General features: G+C 51.8%; 4 protein-coding genes across 4 annotated transcripts; 1 reads left to right on the forward strand and 3 right to left on the reverse strand.

The window, feature by feature from the left end:
• Positions 1 to 159: 159 nt before the first annotated feature.
• TMEM205 (transmembrane protein 205) lies at positions 160 to 1,950 on the forward strand. The gene is made up of 3 exons (XM_005440424.3): positions 160 to 1,044; positions 1,146 to 1,309; positions 1,529 to 1,950. Exons 1-3 carry the CDS (start codon positions 915 to 917, stop codon positions 1,826 to 1,828), a joined length of 594 nt encoding a protein of 197 aa, XP_005440481.2. The 5' UTR covers positions 160 to 914; the 3' UTR covers positions 1,829 to 1,950.
• A 400-nt stretch (positions 1,951 to 2,350) lies between these two features.
• TTC4 (tetratricopeptide repeat domain 4) lies at positions 2,351 to 12,497 on the reverse strand. The gene is made up of 10 exons (XM_055725000.1): positions 12,363 to 12,497; positions 12,174 to 12,291; positions 11,859 to 12,020; positions 8,855 to 8,932; positions 7,898 to 8,022; positions 7,519 to 7,605; positions 6,404 to 6,618; positions 5,147 to 5,228; positions 3,987 to 4,069; positions 2,351 to 3,035 (listed from the first exon to the last, which is right to left on the reverse strand). Exons 1-10 carry the CDS (start codon positions 12,432 to 12,434, stop codon positions 2,936 to 2,938), a joined length of 1,122 nt encoding a protein of 373 aa, XP_055580975.1. The 5' UTR covers positions 12,435 to 12,497; the 3' UTR covers positions 2,351 to 2,935.
• A 1,592-nt stretch (positions 12,498 to 14,089) lies between these two features.
• PARS2 (prolyl-tRNA synthetase 2, mitochondrial) lies at positions 14,090 to 15,726 on the reverse strand. The gene has a single exon (XM_027806965.2). It carries the CDS (start codon positions 15,503 to 15,505, stop codon positions 14,096 to 14,098), a length of 1,410 nt encoding a protein of 469 aa, XP_027662766.2. The 5' UTR covers positions 15,506 to 15,726; the 3' UTR covers positions 14,090 to 14,095.
• Positions 15,727 to 17,001: 1,275 nt separating this feature from the next.
• TTC22 (tetratricopeptide repeat domain 22) lies at positions 17,002 to 19,949 on the reverse strand. The gene is given in 4 exon segments (XM_055724964.1): positions 17,002 to 17,364; positions 17,807 to 17,980; positions 19,087 to 19,240; positions 19,792 to 19,949. Coding segments are annotated over 4 exon segments (849 nt in total).
• Positions 19,950 to 22,111: the final 2,162 nt, after the last annotated feature.

The raw sequence follows: 22,111 nt of genomic DNA on the forward strand, positions 1-22,111 counted from the left end.
AAAGAAAAGGCCACAAAGACAGCTGGGGATTTACAGACCAGCACTCCAGGTGGGACCCGAGCACCTTCTCCAGTACATGATGCTACCATCATGAAAAGGTTTCGAAGACCTGATTTTATAGATGCCTAAATAAATACATGGAATTGATATATAAAAACACAGCGTGTATTTATCTGTTTTGCAGAGGCAGAGGGATGTAATTAGATGGCAGTGTCTCTTTCAAGGCTATCCCTGCTGTAATTCATGCCCCGAGGTGGCTGGCCAAGGGGAGGAGGAAGAATAAAGCAAGGGGCAGAATTGATGGGCTGCTCCCAGATGCTTTGTTTTAATTGATTTCCAAAGCGCTCCTTGCAGCGGAGCAGGCAGCTCCTTCAAAGCCTCCTTCCACCCACTGCTGCTTGTGCCAGCGTGAGGTCTGGGGCAGTGGGGTGAGCCCGGCAGCCAGCCCTGCTCCTTCCAGCCCCCAGGCTTGGCTCTTTGGTTAAAGTGTGCAGAAGCTGTCGCTGTTTTCAAACAGGGGGACTTCTCCCTGGCCAGGAGGCCTCTTTTGATGGCCACAGCATGGGCAGGCATGTTTTTCAGGGCTTTTCCTTTCCCCCTTTTTATTGACTTTTTGCATGTTCCTGCTGCCAGGGGTCAGCTGGGGCTTTGGCTGGACTTTGCTGAAAGTCCACCCAAAACGGCTGGTTACCGGGTGCTGACGCAGTGCCCTGCCCCTCAGATAGAAGGGGTTTGAGAACGGGGTTTGCAGCCGGGTCAGGTGTGTGATGGTGGGGCTGGGAAGGGGCTGTGCCAGCTCCCAAGCTCTTCCCGAATAAGTGGGCTCAGGAAGCCAAACTGCATTTGGCCTGCATCCATCAAGGTGACAGCAGTAGCAGCAGCTCAGTGCTGAATCTGGGGGTGGCTCGGCTGACATGAAGGGACCTGTCCCCAGCCAGGACACCATGCTGACCGACACAGAGCCCTCCAACACCATCAAACTGCTGCACCTGCTTTTCCTCTCCACCTCCTGGGGAATGCAGATCTGGGTGACCTTCGTGGCTGGTAGGTTGCGGTCCGTGCGTGCCGCTGTAGCTCTCTGCCTGGATGGGAGGCTCAGGGGACGGGGCTTTCCTCCAGGACCTACCCGCTCTCCCCCCTTGCAGGGTTTGTGATGGGCAGCCACCTCCCTCGCCACACCTATGGTTTCATCCAGCGCAAGCTCTTCCCCTACTACTTCCACATTGGCTCCACTTGTGCCTTCCTCAACCTGACTCTGTTTGCCATGTACCACCCCAGCGAGCTGCTCAGCGATGAACAAACGACCCAGGTAGCCTCCCGCTTGACAAGGCAAGCTGGCCATAGGCCAGATCCTTTCCTCTGCTCCACTGAGACTGGTTTGTAAATGATGATGAGGTCCCACGCACAGCTCTAGTTAAAAGAAACGGGTTAACATCCAGATTGCAGCAAGCCTGGTGTGTGAAGGGCTGGGGTAGACGTGTAATCCACCACGTGTGAGATGCTCACAGCGGGCCTTGCTCCCCTGCAGATCATCGCCTTCTTCGTTTGTGTCGCTGCTTCAGTGCTGAACACGCAGTGGTTTGGGCAGGTCACCTCCGACATCGCGGCAGACATGCACCTTGTTGAGCACCGGCACGGCCTCGGCCAGGAGGTCGGGCTGTTTACCAGCGAGTCCTGCAGGCAGCTGCACACCTCCAACCCCAGCTACCGGCAGCTGTCCCAGCAGTTCACCCTCTACCACGCTCTGTCCTCCCTCTGCAACCTCTGCTGCATCGTGTGCAACGGTTTGAGCTTGTACTACGTGGCTGCCCACCTCTCCGCTCTGTGAGAGCGGGATACCGGGAGGCAAGGCTGGCTGGCCAGAGCCAACACTCTGGGAAAAGGAAGCCATCCTGCTGCCTTGCTGTAAAGTAACTCTGAGCTCTGGAGATTAAAATTTCAGCATCCTCAGATGGAGATACTTTCACTGTATTTGTGCATGCTGTGGAAATTTAGGAATAGCAAAATGGAAATGCTAGCTGTCTGGGGCTAGCCTCCACGATCTAAGTAGGAGTGTCTATGGTTGAACAGCTTTCTAATGCCCTGTGCACTAGATGTGTCTAAAACTGCAGCATAGCTCTGCAGTCACGGAGAGATTGCAGAAGAGAAAGAAATGAGAGATTTAGAATTACTTTTAATTAAGTGCTGAAAGCTAATACAGAAGTCCAGAAGACCCTGTATGTTGACTGTACTGGTTAGTGTAATGGATAAGGTTGTTATGTTTGGGTTTAGAATTACTGTTTGTCATTCCCTTGTAGTATTTCATGAGGTGAGAAAAATTATTGTCTCATTTATTAGGCAGAAGTCAGTCTACTTAAAATAGACATGTTTATTTCCAGGTTGTATAGGATAATCAGTAAAGGTAGCAAAAAGGGTCAGTAAAACATACTGCTCTGAACAAAGAGCTCTGCTTTACCCTGGCCAGCAGCAGAGCCAAGTGGTGAAAAAAGAGCAGCTGCTTAATCCCAGGCAGGAATCTGACTGCATCCATCCTGCTGCAACAGGCAGGTATCTCCCCAGACCACTGCTGTTAAACCCCAGCAACTACAGCCCACCTCCAAGGAAATCAGTGATTTTTCACAGGTAAGTACATTCCCAGCTGCTGCTGCTTCAACTGCAGCCAGTCTTTGGCACTGCTTCAGGTTTATTTCAAAACCACATGCAGCCTATCATAGAGGAGACCTTCTGCAAGCCAGCTGGATTTCTTTTTAAACAAATAATCTCCTCTTGTAAACCCTTCATTCTCCTATGCTGCCTTCCTGGAAGTTTCCCCATGTGCCAGGATTATTTCTCCCCTGAAGTGTGCAAGGTATTTTTGTTCAAGCAGAAGTTTGCAGTCTGTAGCTGAGATAACCAGCAGCCTCTTGCACAGGATTCCTCGTTTGGTTTTTGCTCATTATAGTCGATGCACTTTCTTGCCAGAGAAGTACTTCTTAGAGAAAGGAGAAGACTTTACAAATGCCAAAACTGTTGGAGTCCCAGCTTTTACAAAATACCTGCAAAGATTAAAAGGAATCCTTTGGCTTCCCTGTAGCTGGTCAAGTGTCATGCAAAGTGAGTGACTTCTGCCCAGCTCCACAGAGACTGACTGACCTCCCAGAGGCCAGTGACAAGCTTTTTTGCTGATTAGCAGAGCCTTTTGGAGCCAGGGCTACACACATCCGAAGAGGAGCGTTTTATGAATCAACTCTTCTCCCAACAGCTACTTCTAATTAAAACAGCTGTTATTCTCCCTCTGGAAGGAGGTTTCTTTTGCAACTGCCCTTACAGCCTGAAATCTGAGGGCTTATGCACGCTGCTGAGTTTTATGGAGTGACAGTTCAGACACAGCCCGCAGCAGTGGACCTAGAGCTCTGCCCCCACTGTCACAGACCAAGCCACCAGCACTGTGCAGCAGGCTTTCTCCAGCTAGCTACAACATGGTGCAAGTGAACAGCACAGGCTTTACAGTAACATTTTGGCTTCACAAACAGCAAATTCTTCTCTCTAAATAACTGCACAACACTTTAAAGTCAGTTTCAGAGTGAAACTATGCTGCATGCTGTGTTGGGGGCTGCTCATGCGGCATTATTAACAGTGAGAGCATTGTTAACCTTCAACATGCTTGCTTTATATGCTGCTGCTTTTTTTAAAAAAAAAAAGTAGTACTGTGTAGATGGGATCTGAAACAGCCCTTTTGTGCTGCTGTTTGTGTGTAGCCCAACTCCCCTCCCCATCTCCATCCAGTCTTGGAAAGAGTTATTCATTTTTTTGGGGAAAAAAATACATGTCACTAAAACCAGGCACAAAATCCATGCAGTCTGACTGCTTTACACCTTCAAGAGTTAGGACTATTAAACCAGAGAAGAGTTAGGACTATGAAATCAGAAAACAAACTGCACTTAAAGCCCAAAGCCCATACTTTTTGCCTTCGTGTTCTCTCTGGACATGAACAGGTATAGCCTTACCTTTCGTGCTGCAGCACTTGTAGCAACGTGTGTTCTGGGTTCAGCTGGTACATTGCTGCTCTTTCTTCATCTTCAAAATAGAGCTGAAAAAAATTCTGGAGGGTTATTAAACACCTAAAAGGTACATGAAAGCCAACTACTGAGCTGTTGAAAGCCCCGTAACAGCACACTATATATCAACTAGGCGTTTATCAAACTTCTGTAGCTTGACCCGACTGTGTCAGCTGCTAGCTTCAGCAATGTAGAAACTGTTTTGTGTAAATTCCAAGTTTGTCCCTGTACAAACCAGCTTAGCTTCTCATGTCAGTGGCAGCAGGAAGGCAAAATACACTGGCTGCTCTTCTGCCTTACAGAGAAGCAATCCAAATCTACAGGCTGCTTTTTACGAGGTGAAACGCAGTAATGGTATCAGCTAAACTGAGTTGGTTTAAAGATACCTGAACAAAACAGAGTAGATCTAACAGATTCATATCCAGCAACTGTGTTAGACTGTACATACACACAGAGCTATAATCTCAGTTTTTAATCTGGTAAAGTACACAGCCACTGTCCTTTTGGACCTATCTTCTCACTGCACTAAGGGTTGTGCTGTCACCTGGCACATGCGACACTGAAGTGGAAAATGAAAAATAAACATCTATATCCCTCCACGTACAATTTCTGAAAAATTCTCAACCTACTGCAGCCACAGCCAACTTGCATCCCACCTTCGCTAAAGCCTTAACGGACATATATTGTCTTGATGGGATTAGGTGCTTAAGTACCTCCAGTAAGTTCTGAAAATCACCTATTTTTTAGTAATGTTTTCTCGTTCGTATTGAGCAACTTCACAATGCAGTTAAAAAAGCAGGCAGCCTACCAGCTTGATGGTCTAAATCTCAATTACCATTACAAAGATGAGAATCTAAGCTATATCTATAAATACCTGCTATCAGATACAACGTAAGTGGAAGACAAAAGAACTTTCATTTCATTAATGAATTCTGTGTCCATGTCAGCACATCTGGAAAATGTTTGAGTTTATTAGTGAATGTAGCTCTCCAGATCCTTATTTCACATCCAAGTATGGTAAACAGGTAACGATGCCATTGCTTGCATACACTCACTCAAGAAAAAAACCCACAACAACCCTGAAATAGAAGGAAAGTCAAACTTCTCACCTCAAGATCACAGGGAAGGTATTTTCTTTCTAAGTCCCAAGGAGGTAACTCAGCAAACATCACCATTAAATGATCAATAAACCTAAAAGCCAAAATACACTCAGTTAGCTTACACAAAGTGTTCAGTTTCAATAATTCGTACAGTTGCATTTGAACGATGGTAAAAATACATCAGCAAATTAGCCAACAGACTTAAAAATAAGTTTTGATCACTAATAGCTTCTTTCTTTCAAACTCATTGCTTTCGCAATCAGACCAAGGCCCTGTTGTAGCTCATGCTATTGGTTTCAAACTTCAGCAGTGCAACAGCAGATTAACTTTTCATTTTCACACTGAAAAAGATGTCAAAATAAACACCCTACATATTGTCTAAAATTTTGCTTCTGCACAGTCCCATTAGCACTACACTTCACCAGATCAGAGTGCTGAGAATATGCTTGTGTGTCAGAGCCTTGATTATTTTGGTACCTCAGGAGTGTTGGTGGCCAGCCTGTTCTAAGAACCCTCCTTTGGTCATGAAAAGGCGTAGTGAACACTATCTCATAAGAACCACAATCTGCTTGTGCTGTGATTTTCAGTCTTAAACTTATTAGCAGGTCTGAGAAACAGGTATCTCCACACAAAAAAACCCTTACAAATTCCAAGTTTGTTCAACATTACAAGAACGGAAACTGTAGTTAACATCAAGAAAAGTGGAATCCCCACCTCGCCAGACACTTGCTTATAGTCTGACAAGTCTGCAGCACTTCAGTCCGGCCTGCTGTAAGCCCTAAGGAAACCTATGGGGTCACTGGTGGTTACGAGAGGTCTCTTTTGGGAGCTTATTATAATTTTTAAGTTTAATCTTCTCTCTGAGACCATATATTTCGAGGGTTTCAAAACAGCACCTTAATGAACCTCCAAAATCTATGCATGCAGAATAGGTCCCAGGTATTGCTGGCTACTGGTCTAAGCTTGCACTGCAAGCCCCTTTAATCACACTGGCTGAATATGATGTGTTTCTCTGTGCTATAAATTTATGTAACATCAAAATTTTGGCCCTCATATTTTAAAGCAGCATTCGCAAATCACAGAACAATTTAGGTTGGAAAGGACGTCAGGAGGTCATTTAGTGCAACCTCCTGCGCAAAAGCAGGGTCAGCTATAAGATGACAAATCTGCAACTACTTCATTAGCATGGAAGTGCTTCACTTGCTGTCTGTTCTCATCTACTCAAGCATCTCCCTTATGCAAGAATTCTGCTGACACTGCATTTACCTGGAGTTCTCATGAAAAGCCACAATGAAATCTGTTTGCTCGTGCTCAGGGTACAGAAAGAGGACAGGCCAGTTCAAGTTACCATCAGCATCTAAGTGCACCTTTGCCTCTGTGGCATTGTCAGAGTGGAAACCATCTAAAGATATCTCAGCCAAGCCACCTGATATTTCCTCTTCTTCATTTGAAGGCTTGAGAGCCAGCTTGATATTTCTTTCCTGGAGGAGAGGAAGAAAAAAAACCCCAAAGAAACCAAAAAATAAACAGGCATGGTGGGGAGAATAAGAGCAAAAAATTAGCAGTTAGTAAAAGGTCAAATAGTGTCATTCTTATTAATGAATCAGATCTTAAATATGCCATCAAAAGCCTTCCTGCAGTATCAGGTTCAGGTGACTTGTCTAGCCAGTAGAATCCAGAACCTCAGTCAGACACCCAGACTCCTCATAAAATGGTTGAGGAGAGACGGGAAACCAGTGGAGCCTGCATGCTGAGAGAAGAGACTGCGAGCATGCGGGGAAAGGGATGCATCTGAAATCCAGTTCTTTGGGACCTAGCAGGCATAACTTCAGGGTGCAACTATGTGCACCAGTTCCTGAGAACATTCACTTTTTCAGAGAACTGAAGAAAGCTCACTCTTGTTCTTCGGAAAGACAATGGCAGAAGAGGAGATCCGACTTTACTTAATAGCCCAACATATTTTAATGTAGCCCAAACATTTGCCAAAGAAGGAGAGGATCCAGGATTGATTCCCTTCTCTACCCTACTGGGTGGTGTCCTTCTATCCTTCCACTGAAGTAATGCCCATCGGCAGCAAAGAAAGCAATGTTCACTGGGCCAGTGTGATGCTACAGCCCAGCAGCCAGAGCACTCTCTTGGATGCTGAGTCCTTCTCCTAACTCTGGGTTTGTATTTTGCATTGGTTGTTACCTGGAATATGCAAACCTGGGAGCTGGGGCTAGAGCCATGCAGATAAGGAGAACCATGATTTTAAGTCAGTATTTTGGCTCTAGCCCTCAAAAGCCTGCATATGAGAACAACCTCTGAGACAGAAACTAGAAAGCTCTTAAAAAACACCACCAAAATAAACCACACAAAACCAAACCCCCTCACTGACCTACCTTTATTGCTGCAAGCAGAATTTCCTTTTGACACTGTTCCTTCTTCTCCATCACCTTTGCTTTCCTTGCATCCCGCTCCTCAGCTCGCTACATGTAAGAAAAGGTTGCACCATGGTCACACACAGCAAGTCAATGCCCACCACTGCTCTACCCTGCCAGCGAGTGGAGAAATCAGTTCAGATCTCCAGAAGGGTCCCTCCAGCCTTTTCCCCTACACATCAACAACACACATGACACAGAACCACCACTCAGTTCTGTTTAGGGATATTCTACTACACAGAAACTTGCACGGAGCACTCTTCAACCAAGGATCCCGAAGTGCTTCTTGACACAAAGCAGGCAACAAGCATTGCAGATGCTAGAATGCCTTCATATTTACCTTTAATTTGTCAGCTTTAGCTCTCACTTCCACAAGCTTTTTCTCTTTTGAATCTATTTGCAAGCCCTCCTCACACCATGCTATTGCTTCTGAGAAATTCTTTAGCTCCATGTGACAGAGAGCTCCTGGAAGGATTAAGATTTTAAGTTTCTAGTATTAGAGTCAGGATACAACTACTGCACAAGGTGGTGGTTATAAAGACAGAATTAGCCCTACTGCTTTCAAGAGGCACACACACAGGCACAAGCTATTTATTGTCTGGCATGGTCACATTCATTTGTAGACTTCCAGCAGGTCAGCTGAGAATAAAATCTAAAATATTTCAGCAGTTCTTGTATCATTTGCTCATCTAGTCACAGAAATCAGCAGAATGATGCTAGAAGTGCCTGTTACAAGCAAAAATTTATCATTATAATTACCATTTCAGTACTTGTCTTGTAAGGAAAAATAAAGCGGTGAGTTTCATGGAGTGAGAAATGCTGGGGGGAAAAAAAACCAAAAACAACAACCCCCAAAAACCAGTACTGTGGAAAATAGCAAAAGTTATGCTGCTCTGTACAGAAACCGGTCCTATGCCTCTTTGACAGATACAGAACCTGAGGAACAAAGAGCAAGAGGATAGTGTTTTGACTGAAAATCCAAAGGAAAATGCAGAGCTCTGTTTTGGGAAGAAACAGCAATAACAAAACAAGGGAAAAGAACTCTTACAGTAACGGCTTTACTTTTCTGAAACAAATGTTGCCCAAAACCAAAAGTATGATGCCACTCACATTAATTTAAGGTTTATAAACACTGTTATTTAACACACAGAAATATCCAGCGAAACAAAGCAACATCTAACAACAGTCTGTTCCAGGGCCTGTAACAATAACAGCAGAAGTAAAGCTAACATGTGCAAAGCTGTTTTGAAACAATGTTCCTTGTATTCCATACAGTAACATGTGCTTTAACTCTCACCTCTTACGATTGCTTTGAGATGAGTGGGCTTTAGCTTTTTTGCTTGGATGGCATCATTGAGGGCAGAACGGTAGTTACCTATAAAGCAAGCAGAACTGCTCAGAACCTTTCACTTACATTTAAAATCCAACCAGACCCCAAGGTGACAAAACAGCTTACATGGAGACTCTATAATTCACTGTTTCTACGGTCACTGTGAGGCAAGTGGAGGAAGAAAGGGCAAACTAAGAGCAAGAAGTGAAAGGACAGGAATCAACCATACAGGAGAGTAACATGACTGTGAGCAAACCATCTCCCAGCTGCAAAACACAAAGGCATTAAAAGGCCAAGAACAACCCCCCTGCTGTGCAGGTGCTGTTGGTGGAATGGGTGGTAGCTTGAGGAGGACATGGCCAGGAAAGTGATAAAATGTGTTGCTTCAACAGATTTTTGAGCTCAGGGCATCCCCCTGTACTTCCAGTCACACTATGAATTTGTTCAGCATCAGCCCTACCAAAGGGAGTGCGATACCGGACCTGTTGGTCACCAAGGCAAGTGCGCTAATTGGTGACGTGGATTGGAGGCAGCCTGGGCTGCAGTATTCATGCACTGGTGGAGTTTGCAGTCCTGAGGAATATGGGTCAGGCAAAGAGTGAATTCAGGACCCTGAATTTTAGGAAAGCAAAATTCCAGTTTTTCAAGGAGTTAGTCAATAGGATCCCCTGGGAAACTGACCGCAGTGACAACAGCGCAAAACAGAGCTGGCAGATCTTTAAGGATGCTTTCCATAAGCACAAGAGCTCTCGGTCCCCAGGTGTAAGAAATCAGGAAAGGAAGGCAAAAGACTGGCATGGATGAGTTGAGACCTGCTGGTCAAACTAAAGGGCAAGAAGAAAATGCACAGGCAGTGGAAGCAGGGACAGGATCCTGGGAAGAGTATAGGGATGCTACCTGATTGTGTGGAGATGGGGTCAGGAAGGCCTAGGCACGTATGGAGCTGAACTTGGCAAGGGATGCAAAGAAAACTAACAAGAGGGGCTTCTACAGGTATGTCAGCCAGAAAAGGAAGGTCAGGGAAAGTGTACTGCCCTCCTACCCCGCCATGAGCAAGACTGACAAACTGGTAACAACAGATGAGGAGAAGGCTAAGGTACAACACAACTTTTTTGCCTCAGTCTCCACTGGCAATCTCTCTTCCCACACCTCTCGAGTGGATGGACCGCAAAGCAGGGACTGGGGGAGCAAAGTCCCTCCCACTGTAAGAGAAGATCATATTTGTGACCACTTGAGGAACATGAACATACGTAAGTCTATGGGACCTTGCATCCCAGAGTCCCGAAGGAATTGGCTGACATAGCTGCCAAGCCACTCTCCATGGTATTTGAAAAGTCATGGCAGTCAGGTGAAGTCCCTGGTGAAAAAGGGAAACATTGTACTCATCTTTAAAAAGGGTAGAAAGGAGGACCCTGGAAACTTCTGCCCTGTCAGCCTCACCTCTGTGTCTAGGAAGATCATGGAACAGATCCTCCTAGAAGCTACGCTAAGATATATGGAGGATGGGGAGGTGATTCAAGACAGCCAGCATATATTCATCAAGGGCAAGTCCTGCCTGAGCAGCCTAGTGGCCTTCTATGATGGAGTAACTACATCAGTGGACAAGGGAAGAGCTATGGATGGCACCTATCTGAACTTCTGACACGGCATCTATCGTGGCTTTTAACACAGTACCCGACAACATCCTTCTCCCTAAACTGGAGAGATACAGATTTGGTGGGTGGACTATTCAGTGGATGAGGAACTGGTTGGATGGACACATCCCGATGGTAGTGGTCAATAGCTCAGTGTCCACTGTTTGATATCTTCATCAGTGGCACAGACAGTGGGATCGAGTGCACCCTCAGCAAGTTCATAGACGACACCAAGCTGAGTGGTGCAGCTGACACACGCCTCAGGGACCTAGACAAGCTCCAGAAGTGGGCCCGTGTGAACCTCATAATGATCAAGAAGGCCAAGGCCAGGGTCCTGCACCTGGTTAGGGTCAACCCCTAATATCAGTACAGGCTGGGAGATGAAGGGACTGAGAGCAGCCCTGCCGAGAAGGGCTTGGGGGTACTGGTGGATGAAAAGCTGGATGAGCAATGTGTGCTCGCAGCCCAGAAGGCCAATTGTATCCCGGGCTGCATCAAAAGCAGCGTGGCCAGCAGGGCGAGGGAGATGATTCTGCCCCTCTGCTCCGCTCTGGCCAGACTCCACCTGGAGCGCTGCATCCAGTCTGGAGCACTCAGCACAGGAAAGACACTGACCTGTTGGAGCAGGCCCAGACGAGGCCACAAAAATGATCAGGGGGCCACAGTACTTCTCCTGTGAGAAAAGGCTGAGAGTTGCGGTTATTTAGCCTGGAGAAGAGAAGGCATTGGGGAGACCTTACCGCAGCCCTTCAGCTTAAAGGAAGCTTATAAGAAAGATGGGGACAAACTTTTTATCAGGGCCTGTTGTGATAGAACAAACCATTGTTTTAAACTAAAAGAGGGTAGATTTAGACTAGATACAAATTTTTTTACAATGAGGGTGGTGAAACACTGGCACAGGTTGCCCAGAGAGGTGGTAGATGTTCCAACCTTGGAAACATTCAAGGCCAGGTTGGATGGGGCTCTGAGCAACCTGATCTAGTTGAAGATGTCCCTGCTCATTACAGGGGGGTTGCGTTAGATGGCCTTCAAAGGTCCCTTTAACCCAAACTATTCTGTGATTCTAAAAAAAAAGTTTTGCCCTCTTCTGGAGCCAAGGCTTGAGCAGCAGGTAACAAGTGCAGCGAACAAACCACAAACCCTGTGTGCAGCCCTGCTCTGAAGTGAGCCAGGCCTTCAGAGTTCAAGGTGTCTTTTTCTCATGCATAAGCCATTAGTATGCTGTATCACAAAAAAAGTTAAGAAAAAGAAAACCCAAAACGGGGAGAAAAAGCAATTCTGGGTGGCAGAGCCCCCCTTCCCAGCTCTGTCTGAGGCAGGATGGTGCAGGTTGTTACCCAGGTAGAAATGTGCAGCCCCTCGGTTTGTGTGCAGCACGGCATTCAGCTCTGGGTCCTCACACTTCTTCTTCAGCCCCTCGGTGTAGGCGATGACGGCTCTCCTGTAGTCCCTCTCCCTGAAGTACTCGTTCCCTTCGTTTTTGTACATCCTGGCCAGCTCTGCAGGGGACGGAAAGGGAGGACAGGGCATGAGCGGGAGGGGGGGGGGGGGGCACAGCTCCCCGGTGCCCCACGGCCACCTCAAGCTCTCTCCCCGGCCGGGCCGGGGGGCGCAACCCGGCAGCCCCCCCCCGCCCAGCCCCGGCTGCCCACCTGCGGGGCCCTGATCCTCGTCGAAGAGGAGGGACTGCAGACAGGCCAGCTCCGGCTGCCGCGCCGCGTCGATCTCTGCCGGGCACCGCTTCATGAACATGGGGATGGCCTCCAGCTCCTGCGGGGGAGCACACACCCTCCTCAGCCCTGCCCGCCCGGCCCCCCGCACCCCCGGCCCCGCCGCCTCACCTGCTCCCACGTGTCGGGCTGGAGAGCGCCCCGGTACCTCGGCGTTCCGCCGCCCGGCCCGGCCTCCGCCATGCCGCCCCGCCGGTCTTCCTCCCGACCGCCCCGCCTCAGGCCCGGCCCCAGCGCCCCCAGGCCCGGCCCCAGCGCCCCAGGCCCGGCCCCCGCCTCAGGCCCGGCCCCAGCGCTCCCAGGCCCGGCCCCCCCCCCTCAGGCCCGGCCCCACCGCTCCCAGGCCCGGCCCCCGCCTCAGGCCCGGCCCCACCGCTCCCAGGCCCGGCCCCCGCGCCCCCAGGCCCGGCCCCCGCCTCAGGCCCGGCCCCAGCGCTCCCAGGCCCGGCCCCAGCGCTCCCAGGCCCGGCCCCAGCGCTCCCAGGCCCGGCCCCAGCGCTCCCAGGCCCGGCCCCACCGCCCCCAGGCCCGGCCCCAGCGCTCCCAGGCCCGGCCCCAGCGCTCCCAGGCCCGGCCCCACCGCCCCCAGGCCCGGCCCCAGAGCTCCCAGGCCCGGCCCCCGCCTCAGGCCCGGCCCCAGCGCCCCCAGGCCCGCTTTCCGCCTCAGGTTTCAGCCTCAGGTTTTGGTGGCACATGGGGATGGCAAATGGGACTGATCCTGCCTGGGACGGGGAGAAAGACTAGGTGGCCTCCTCTGGTCCAGGAGCATGTGGTGAGCGTGGGTCTGCCACAGAGCCCTACACGACTGGCACCACTGCTGCTCGTGTTCGCCTCTCGGACCCAGGAGCTGGCACAGGGCTGGGCGACACCCTCCAAGGAGCTCCCTGTCCAGGGGACGCTTGTAGGGCGATGGCACCTGTCAGTGCCGCTGGGAAAGCGGCAAGCTGTTCCTCACAGGAGCCCCGGGCCCAGCCCGATGACCCCACACTGCAGCGGCACGTACAGGTAGGATGCCACCACCCTGTGGGGCAGGGTTACTTACAGCTTATAAGCAACAACATGGCCTGGACATTTTCACACCCAGGCTTTGCAGGTCCCCAGATTTCATGTTTCCTTGTTAAGTATTTTGCAAAGATTTTCTACCGCTCTGAGGCTGTGTCCCCAAAACCTGCGTCGCCACCCAAGGCCAGCAGATCCAGGCATCTCACCAGCTGCAGGAAGGGGGGGAGGGTGCCCAACACCATTCTTCACCTCAGTTCCTGTAGATTTGCAGCACTGTGGCATTTTCAAGGTGAGCAAGGCTCTAGAGTTCAACATTTTGCTTTAATTAAGATGAACCTCTACCACGGAGCTTGGGTGTCTCCAAAGAGAAGATGCAAATAGAGAAAAGGCGCCTTCCTTTCTCTCCCTCTTAAAATTCCTCATGCTGAGAACTTAGCACCTGAAAAGGCTGAGGGAAGCCCTCCCATCCCTGCTCCTGCAGCCTAAGCTGTTGCATGTGCTTGACATAGACTGTCGCCAGCCTGTCTGCCCAAACTGGGCCATGAGGGGCTGATCCTGCCAGCGCTCCCACAGCTGCACGAGGCCACACATGCTGGTAAAAGCTGCTTGTAGGGGCTGGTAGCCAGAGGGATAAGAAGCCCCAGCTCTGTGGGAGAATGTGGACTGACCCCAGGTCAACCCCAGCACCCAGCGTGGTTGCAAGATACTGTGGCCAGCTCTGACATGAGCTGGATTCAGCTCCACTGACCCAGAACCGTTGCTGACAACCTGCACACCCTTGAAAAGGAACCAGGGCTGTTCAGATTAGTGCAGCAATCATGAGAGACTCAGAGATGGCAATTTTAAAGGACTTGCACTTTACTCAGCAACTCAATGACACCTTCCTTGGTGAGGAACAAAACCTCACTGGTGTTCTGATTCCAAACCTCAAAGACCGGGGGGTCCTCGCAAACCCTCTTCCCAGCTATGACCACATAGGGATAACCCAGCTTGTTGGCGTCCTTTAGCCTTTTGCCAATGGTCAGCTGTGTCCTATCATCCAGCACTGAGTCGCCAGTGAGGTGGGGCAGCACTTCAGCGAGGTCTTCGTACAGCTGCTCGAGCAGCATGGCTCCCTCCTCCTCTTCCTCGCTGCCTCTCTTAGGGGGAATGAAGCAGAGCTGGTAGGGTGTTATGAGGCTCGGCCAGCGGATGCTGTCGTCTGTAGAGAGCACCTCGATGGAGGCCGCCAGGATGCGAGTGACACCCAGGCCATAGCAACCCATTTCTGCCAGCTGGAGTTTGTTTTGTGGGGAGTAGAAGACAGCGTTGGAGACTGAGGAGTACTTGGTGCCCAGATAAAACGTATGCCCCACTTCGATCCCTCTGGTCTGGGTGAGTTTTTCCCCACATGTGGGGCAAGACGTTTGCTCCTTGTTTAACGTTTCCACATTGGCTGCAAAATGTCCGTCAGGGCACAGCACCAGCCTGTCCTCACCGATGTCTGCCGGAAGCTGGAACTCGTGGGACACGGTGCCGCCAATGCTGCCCGTGGCTGCCTGCACTTTGACAAAGGGAAGGCCCAGGCGGTCGAAGAGGCTGCAGTAGGCGTCACACACCAGGTCATAGGTGTGCTGAGCTGCCTCTTTGGAGGCATCGAAGGTGTACATGTCCTTCATGTAAAACTCCCGGCTGCGCAGCAAGCCGAAGCGGGGCTTGGGCTCATCCCGAAACTTCCTGGTTACCTGGTAGAGACGCAGTGGGAGCTGCTTGTAGGACAGGTTGCTCTGAGCAGCCACCAGCTCCGTCACCACCTCCTCGTGCGTCGGGCCCAGGCAGTAGCCCTTGCCATGCCTGTCCACCAGCCGGAAGAGCTCCGGTCCCATCTGCTCCCAGCGGCCGCTAGCTCGCCACAGCTCCGCCGAGCTCAGGCTGGGCACGTTCAGCTTCTGCCCCCCCACGGCCTGCATCTCCTCATCCATCACCTTGATGAGCTTCTCCATGGCGCGGACGGTGGGCGGCAGGTAGCAGTAGCAGCCGGGGCTGGCGGGGTGAATGAGCCCCGCTTGCAGCATCAGCTTCTGGCTCCGGCAGGTGGGCTCCCCGGGCCTGCCGTCCCACCCCGCCTCGCCGCCCGCCTGCAGGTTGCGGGGCTGGAACAGCTGCGAGAACAGCAGCCGCCTCGCCCTGCCCGAGGCGCCGTGCCGCAGCCTGCAGCCCTGCCGCCGGGCCCTCAGCGCCGGGAGCCCCCACCTCCGCAGCAGGGCCTCCATGGCGGTGCCGAGAGGGGGCCCGGGGCCCGCGGCGGGGCGGCGCAGGGGGGGAGCGCTGCCTGCGAGACGGGGGCTGCCCCTGCCCACCCGCGGCCGGCGGGGTGCGCCCACCCCCTGCGCGGGGCGGCCCCGGCGCCCCACGCGCGCCCTGCCCGCGCGCCCGGCCGTGCACGCCCCGGGACCTCACGGGGACCCCGCACACCGGCACCGCCGCGCGCCACCACGCGCACGCCCCGCCCCGCCGCCACCAGCCAATAGAAACCACCGCCTCCTGTCACGTGCGGGACCTCCCCCGCCGCCCGCCGGAAGCCGGAAGTTGGTGCGGCGTGGCGCCGCCCGCGGGCGGGGCAGGCCGCGGCTCTATGGTTCCGCCGGCGGGGCAGCGCGGCCTGGTAGCAGCGGGGCCTGGCAGTAGCGGGGGCGTCGACGGGTTCCCGACTCGGGGCACCCGTGGGTGTGCTAGGCTCCAGCGGGTGGACGCGTGAGAGCGGGTGGGTGCCTGCGGGCGGGGCAGGGAGCGGGGCACACCGCTGGGCCCGCAGGCTGGTCCTGTCCCCGCGCTGCGGCCCTCTGCAGAGCGGCCCGTCGCGCACCGGTTGCCCGCAGTTCCCCTTGTTTGTACATTTCGGTACGCAAAAGCATCAGCCCCCTTGGTTACCAGCTGCATAATTCCCTCATCACTTAATATTGTTTGTCTGAATTCCTGTTTGTCAAGTAACCCTCTCGCGGCTCACGTTACGTGCTCAGGCTCAGCTGCTTCTTGAGTCAGGGGGTGTCTTGAGTCGGGGGTCACAATCTCCCCCTGCCAGAATTACCTTTCCCCTAATTGGTGCCGCTTGTGGTGAACGGCCCCTTCAGCTCGTGGTGGGGCTTTTCAACAAAGAACCTGCTGCTGCTAAAGGAAACGCTTAGCAGGACATACAGAAATGCTTGTATCTTGAATTAACCATCAACAACTCATTCGTTCTTAAAAACTACTAACAATGCATCCAATTTTATTAATCACTTGCTATCAGGCTGGTCCAGTGGGATGCCACCTGCTGCAGTATTGCCAAAATCCAGCAGCCCTGCAGCAAGGGCAGGAGCAGCAGCCCTTTGCCTCACGGCGCTGCCAGCCTGGTGCTGGGGACGTGTTAGAAGCAGGGGACACCCCAGGCTCTCTGACACCTACCCAGGATGGGGGCTGGAGGTTCACAGGGACCTGAGCAGGCAGCTGGGCACAGGCAGGGGATGGCGGTGGGTGGCCACCAGTGCCAGGGACAGCAGCTCTACAGGGCTAACACCACAAGGGATTTGTCTCTTGCTTTTTTAATTAACAAGGTTTTAGAAAACTGAAAAGGTCCTGACAGCTCGTGAGACAGCCAGCCACTCCGCAGCACCTGCTGCCACCCCGGTGGCTCAGAGGGACAGTGACTGTTCATTCATCCTGCCCTTGGAAGAATCGACCTTCATAATCTCAAACAACAGTTTTACCAGCTCTGTCCTCCCCTGGGTGATCATGGCTGGATCACCTCCGGTGGGCGGTTGCAACAGACCGTCCTCAGCTCCTGCTGCAGGTGCTACCATGGGAATTTCTCCTCATCTTTCTTAACCCACCGCTCCACCTCCTGCATCAGCATTTCTGTCTTCAGCTTCATCTGACCAAAGAGCATAAGCAGTGGCTTCAGGAGGCACTGCAGGCTTTTGGTAGAGCCTGCATTTTTCAGTCTGATGGCCCGCTTGAAGCACTTGATGCTAGTGGAAGCACTCGATGGTGTTTCCTGGCTTTTAAGCCATAGGCATTTGCCACTGAAGAGCTGCAGTTCAGGAACGGTATCGCCCAAGTCAAACTCCATGGCTTTGTCCAGGAGTTTCATCTGCTAGGAAGTTCTTGCACAGCATCCACCCTCATGTAATAGTAAGAAATAGTAAATAGAGATGGGGCAGGACAAAATGGGGCTGTCAGGAGAAAAGAGCCCAACAGCTGCCTCCGAGGATGACATTCCCCATTGGGCTTTGTGGAGGGGAATAATGGAGGGGAGTGTGGCTGACATGTCTCAGCACCTTGTCCATAGCACCCACATGGGGATGGATTCCTGCTTCCATTCTTGTTTCTAGTGCCTCCTGGTAGCTCTTCACTCCTGTAAACTCTCAGAATTCCCTCCTAGCCAAGGCTGATGTGAACTGCAGCAACTCCCCTGTTCCCTGTTCCTGCTTTCAGCCCTGCTGCACCCCCTCATCTCCCTTGCATGTAATTAGAGCTGAGCCCAACAGGAGGGAGAGGCAGCTGAGGGCCAGTGCCCTCAGTCTTTGTGGTCTGACTTTAGGGCTGAGAGTTAATGAAAACATGGGGATGCTGCAAGGAGCTCCCTGGGATCTCAGGGGTATGATGTACCCATCCTCACCTGGTCCATGTCCAGGTTTGTCCTTAGGTACAGACAAACCTTGAGGACCAAGATCTTGTTCCAGATCTTGCAGACGCATCTTCATGTAGATCTAGAGACCAGAAGAAACTCATCAGCTTGTGCCCAGTTGCAGATTGATGATGATGAAATGATATGAGTACAAACCACTGGCATGCATCAGGTCAGCTCCTTGGCTGTGCCAAGCCAGGCCAGCTTGCCCAGCACCAGCATCCCAGTCTCCAAAGTGGGACCTCAGGCTGGCTCATGGAAAAGTGGTGCAAGCCACTGAGATGTTGCTTGTCCTCTTGACTTGGGCTGTGAATTTGGTTCTTGGTGATCATGGGGTCCTCGAAAGCAACCAGCCCATCCGCTCCCCCTTCCAGGCTCAGTCTCAGGACATGGGGGCAGCATGGCCTAACGTGTTCAGAGGTTGAACCGCTTGGCCGTAGGAGTGTGCCTGAAGAAGGGCTGAGAAATCAAAAGCCTTTTTCTTATGTCATTTCAGTTTCCTCCAGTCTAATCTGGCAGACAGACACCACCTGGCACCCAGTGACCACCTCCACACTGCACTTTTCAGCATCCTACCTCGAGCTCAAAGGAAGTTAAACATCTCTGAAGAGCAGTTGTAAGCACATACTGAAGTACTCCACTAGAGGAGGAAATTTCATTTCACTGAGCCTCATTTTATGAGGAGTTAAATAATCCTGTTTAAATATACGGAAGTAAGAATAAGTCCTTGTTTTATTTAAAAATGGGATTTGGGGTAAGTCTTCATGATTCTTCTTTAATGGGAAATACTCATTAATGTACACTCATGTTTACAGGGGGCTGGAAATGGGCAGAATCAAGGGATTAAAGAGCACATTTTCAATGCTCCTGAGCGATTTAGGAGCATTAAAGTCATTAAATGGTTCAGCCAGTTCTGCAAGGTGACTCAGCATCCTGTGAAAGGTTGCCCAGAGGGACCTGGGGAAGTCCCTCAGCACCTCAGTGCTGGAGCCGGATTTCCTGGCTGCCAGGTAGCAACTTCACTCTCAGACCAGCCTCCACTGTTTTTTTTCAGGCAGTTACTTCTCCCTGTGTGTCTCTCACCACAATTAAACAAACGATGCAAACGCTGTCTGGGAGAAGCGCTGTGACTGTCTCGGAGGCTGGAGGAGTAGGACAGGTCACTGCAGGAGGGGGACCTGCCCATGCCTGTGCCTGGGTGCAGTATGCCTGGCAGAGCTGTGGGTTCTGCAGGACCTCCAGTGCCATGTGGCACATCCCTTTGGCCATCTCCTGCTTGCCCAGGAAGTGGGAGATATTTGCCAGGTGGTTCAGGACAGCAGGGTTGTCTTTCACTGTTTCTGTTGCCTGTTTGAGCCAGAGAAGTGAAACACGTTTCCATTAGTGACTTATTGCCTGCTGTGCTGATCAAAGGGACAAAACCATCTTGGATTGATTCACTGGGGCAAATTAACTGGGAGGGTTTAAGGCTAGACAAGAGACATGGTTTGAGGGGAAAGCTGATATCTCATATTAAATCAGCAGACAGGACTGAATGTGGGGCTAAGCTCAGGGGTTATGTGCCTGAAAGCCTGTCTGTGTTCCTTATTTTTTCCAGCTGTGCCAGGGGAATCTAATAAAGGTACTGCTGTCCCTGCAGTCTTTCACCAGACTGTTCGCCTGATGCTTTGCTGGAGGCTGCTTTACGCCATCAGGGCCAAACACGTGGCCTGAGCGGGGTGTGTCCTGCATATGCCAGGACCGAGGGTCTTGGCTCTCTTCTAGGGCCTCCTCTCTTTGCCCTGGGGGATTTCCAGGACCAAAAATGCTGAGCATGGGGGGAAGATGAATGAAGGACCAAGCAAGCAATGACAGCTGCCTCAAATCAGTCCCCGGCATGGCAGCGCTGGGGATAGCCCCTTGCCAAAGCGATTTAGAAGGTCAGTCTCAGAGAAGCCACAGTCCTAGATCCCCGTTGGGGTGGTGGGAAATGTTTCTTTCAGCAGCATCCCCAGGTAGCACCAGGCCAGGGCTAAGGAGGAGAAGTCAGGGCAGGTGGGAGACCAAGTCATTCAGTGGCCGAATTTGGATTTGCAGTTTGGGCTTGGGATCTTGGCACAGAGAGGTGGCACACTTCGTCTGACCCTGGCCATGCTCTTGCACAGCTTGTAGGGTCCGTGAGCCCATGGTGCTGGCTCACACACTTGGCTGACTAACTTTCCTGAGTACTTTCATTCCCTGCGGTGATGTTACTGTAACTGCACCACTGCAGGACAATGTTTTTATGCCCAGTGAAGTGAAAGTTGCAGGGCTTAGATTCATCCCTCGGGAAGTTACTGGGGGATATAAAATTACTGCACACGCCCTGCACCCTGGCATCTCCGTTACAACCAGGATCCCTGCCTTGACCCTGCTGTCTACCAGCCCTAACTGCTGCCAGGAGGGGACATTCCCTGGGCAACCGGGATGCTGGGTGCCACAGCGATGGCTGCCATGGCAAGGACTGCCACCATCCCTACAGCACTCAGGGACTAGAGCTGCCAGTGTGGGGCTGCAGGTGCTCCCTAGGGACATGGGCAGCCAGGTGAGGCCTCTGGCCAGCCTTGCCCCGATGTGTGGGGAGAGCTGGGCTTAGCGGTGTAGCTCTCCTCACCTCCCAGATTGTCTGTGCCTACTGGGAAGCAGCTTCTTGCATGGGGACTTTTTGCCCATGATGGTCCAGGACACCCAGGTCAGGCTGGGAGCACTCCAGGGTGGAACTGGCATCCCTGGTGGTGCAGCGGGTGCCCAGGGTGGGGATGCATTAGGCTCCAGGGGAACCGATGGATGAGTGGATGAATGGGTGGATGGATGGGCAGCTCTCCAATGTTGTGCAGCTCTTTTTATGAGCAAACTGAAACATAACATCTTTTCTTCTGCACAGTATGCAGTGGGGTTCTACAGGTTCCTACAGGGTCCTACAACGCAAAGCCTGCTGAGAAACCAGCCAACTTCCATTCTGGTCATCCACCAAGAGATTCAACAGAAAGTCCTACCGCTTCTTTACTGTGAACGAAGTGAGTGAACGGGCACAGCAGTGAGAGGGATGCGGGAACGGTCAGGCTCTGAGCTTCCTCCATGACCATTCCCAATGCATTACTGGCACCCCTGGGAGAGGACAAAAGTCTTTGGAGCCAAAGCAAGGGCAGGCAGTCCTCCTGAGCTTCAGGCAGCTGGTGAGTCTTCCGAATAGAGCAGCCCTTGGCAGAAATCCCACATCGGGTGGCTGGCTGTGATAGAAGGGCAGACTGACCTCAGGGGGTGCTTTTCTCTCCCCAGTGATTATCAAGGAAACTTGGGTGACTTGGCCAGACACCCATCTTTTATAGAGGAGGTAAGTCCTTCTCTGGGTGCTGCTGTTCTTGCCCAGAACAGGTTACTGAAGAGTGAATGGTGAATAAAGGCCCATGGCACCATGTCCTGCCAGGTCATGGGAAAGGTGCCCCCTGTGCACAGCAGCACCTGAGCACCTGCCGCTGAGCACGCACTGCCCCGAGGCGGCTGAGCTTGGCTGGTGCTCAGCAGAGGGGCAGGAGCTCAGCAACAACCACGTTATCTGCCTGCATCCTCAGGCCTTTGCCCTTTTCAAGGGATGCTCAGACAACCCTTCCTATTAGTTTTGCTCTGCATCAGCTGCAAGCAAGTGGATGCACTTCATGGATGAGGGCTGCTGGGTTTGAGTCCTTTCAGGTGCGAGGAGCTCCTTGTATCCTCCCGGGAAGTCATATTCTGCTGCTTGAAAGCCAGTTTTTACTTTAGCAGCATCAGCAGCACGTTGCAGAAGCAGTGCAGGTAGGAGCCCTTCCCTTAATACCCATTCGTGGAGCTGTATTCATCTTGGCAGCTTCCCCACGGAGAACCAGAACAAAGCCTAAAGGGCTCAAAGCAGACAGGGAAAGCTTTAGTCTGAAACAGTCCACCTTGGCTAGGGATGAGGAGCAGGCTTCCACATGGCTTCTCTCCTTTATCCAGCCGAGTGGGGAACAGGCAACTTGACAGAGGTCAAACATGAAGATATCTTCGTAATTGCTGGGGAACTGGACAGTTTGCATTTCAGTGGGGAGGCTGTGACACGGCAGCCCTTCACTACAGCTAGCAGTGGGTGACTGGTGAGCATGCTCAAGCCTGCAGAGCTCATCGAGTTCTTTATAGACCGCTGCGATGAGAAGAACTGCTTGTCCGGGCTAACACCGAT

This window comes from Falco cherrug, chromosome 12, assembly GCF_023634085.1.
Source record: "Falco cherrug isolate bFalChe1 chromosome 12, bFalChe1.pri, whole genome shotgun sequence".
NCBI lineage: Eukaryota > Metazoa > Chordata > Aves > Falconiformes > Falconidae > Falco > Falco cherrug.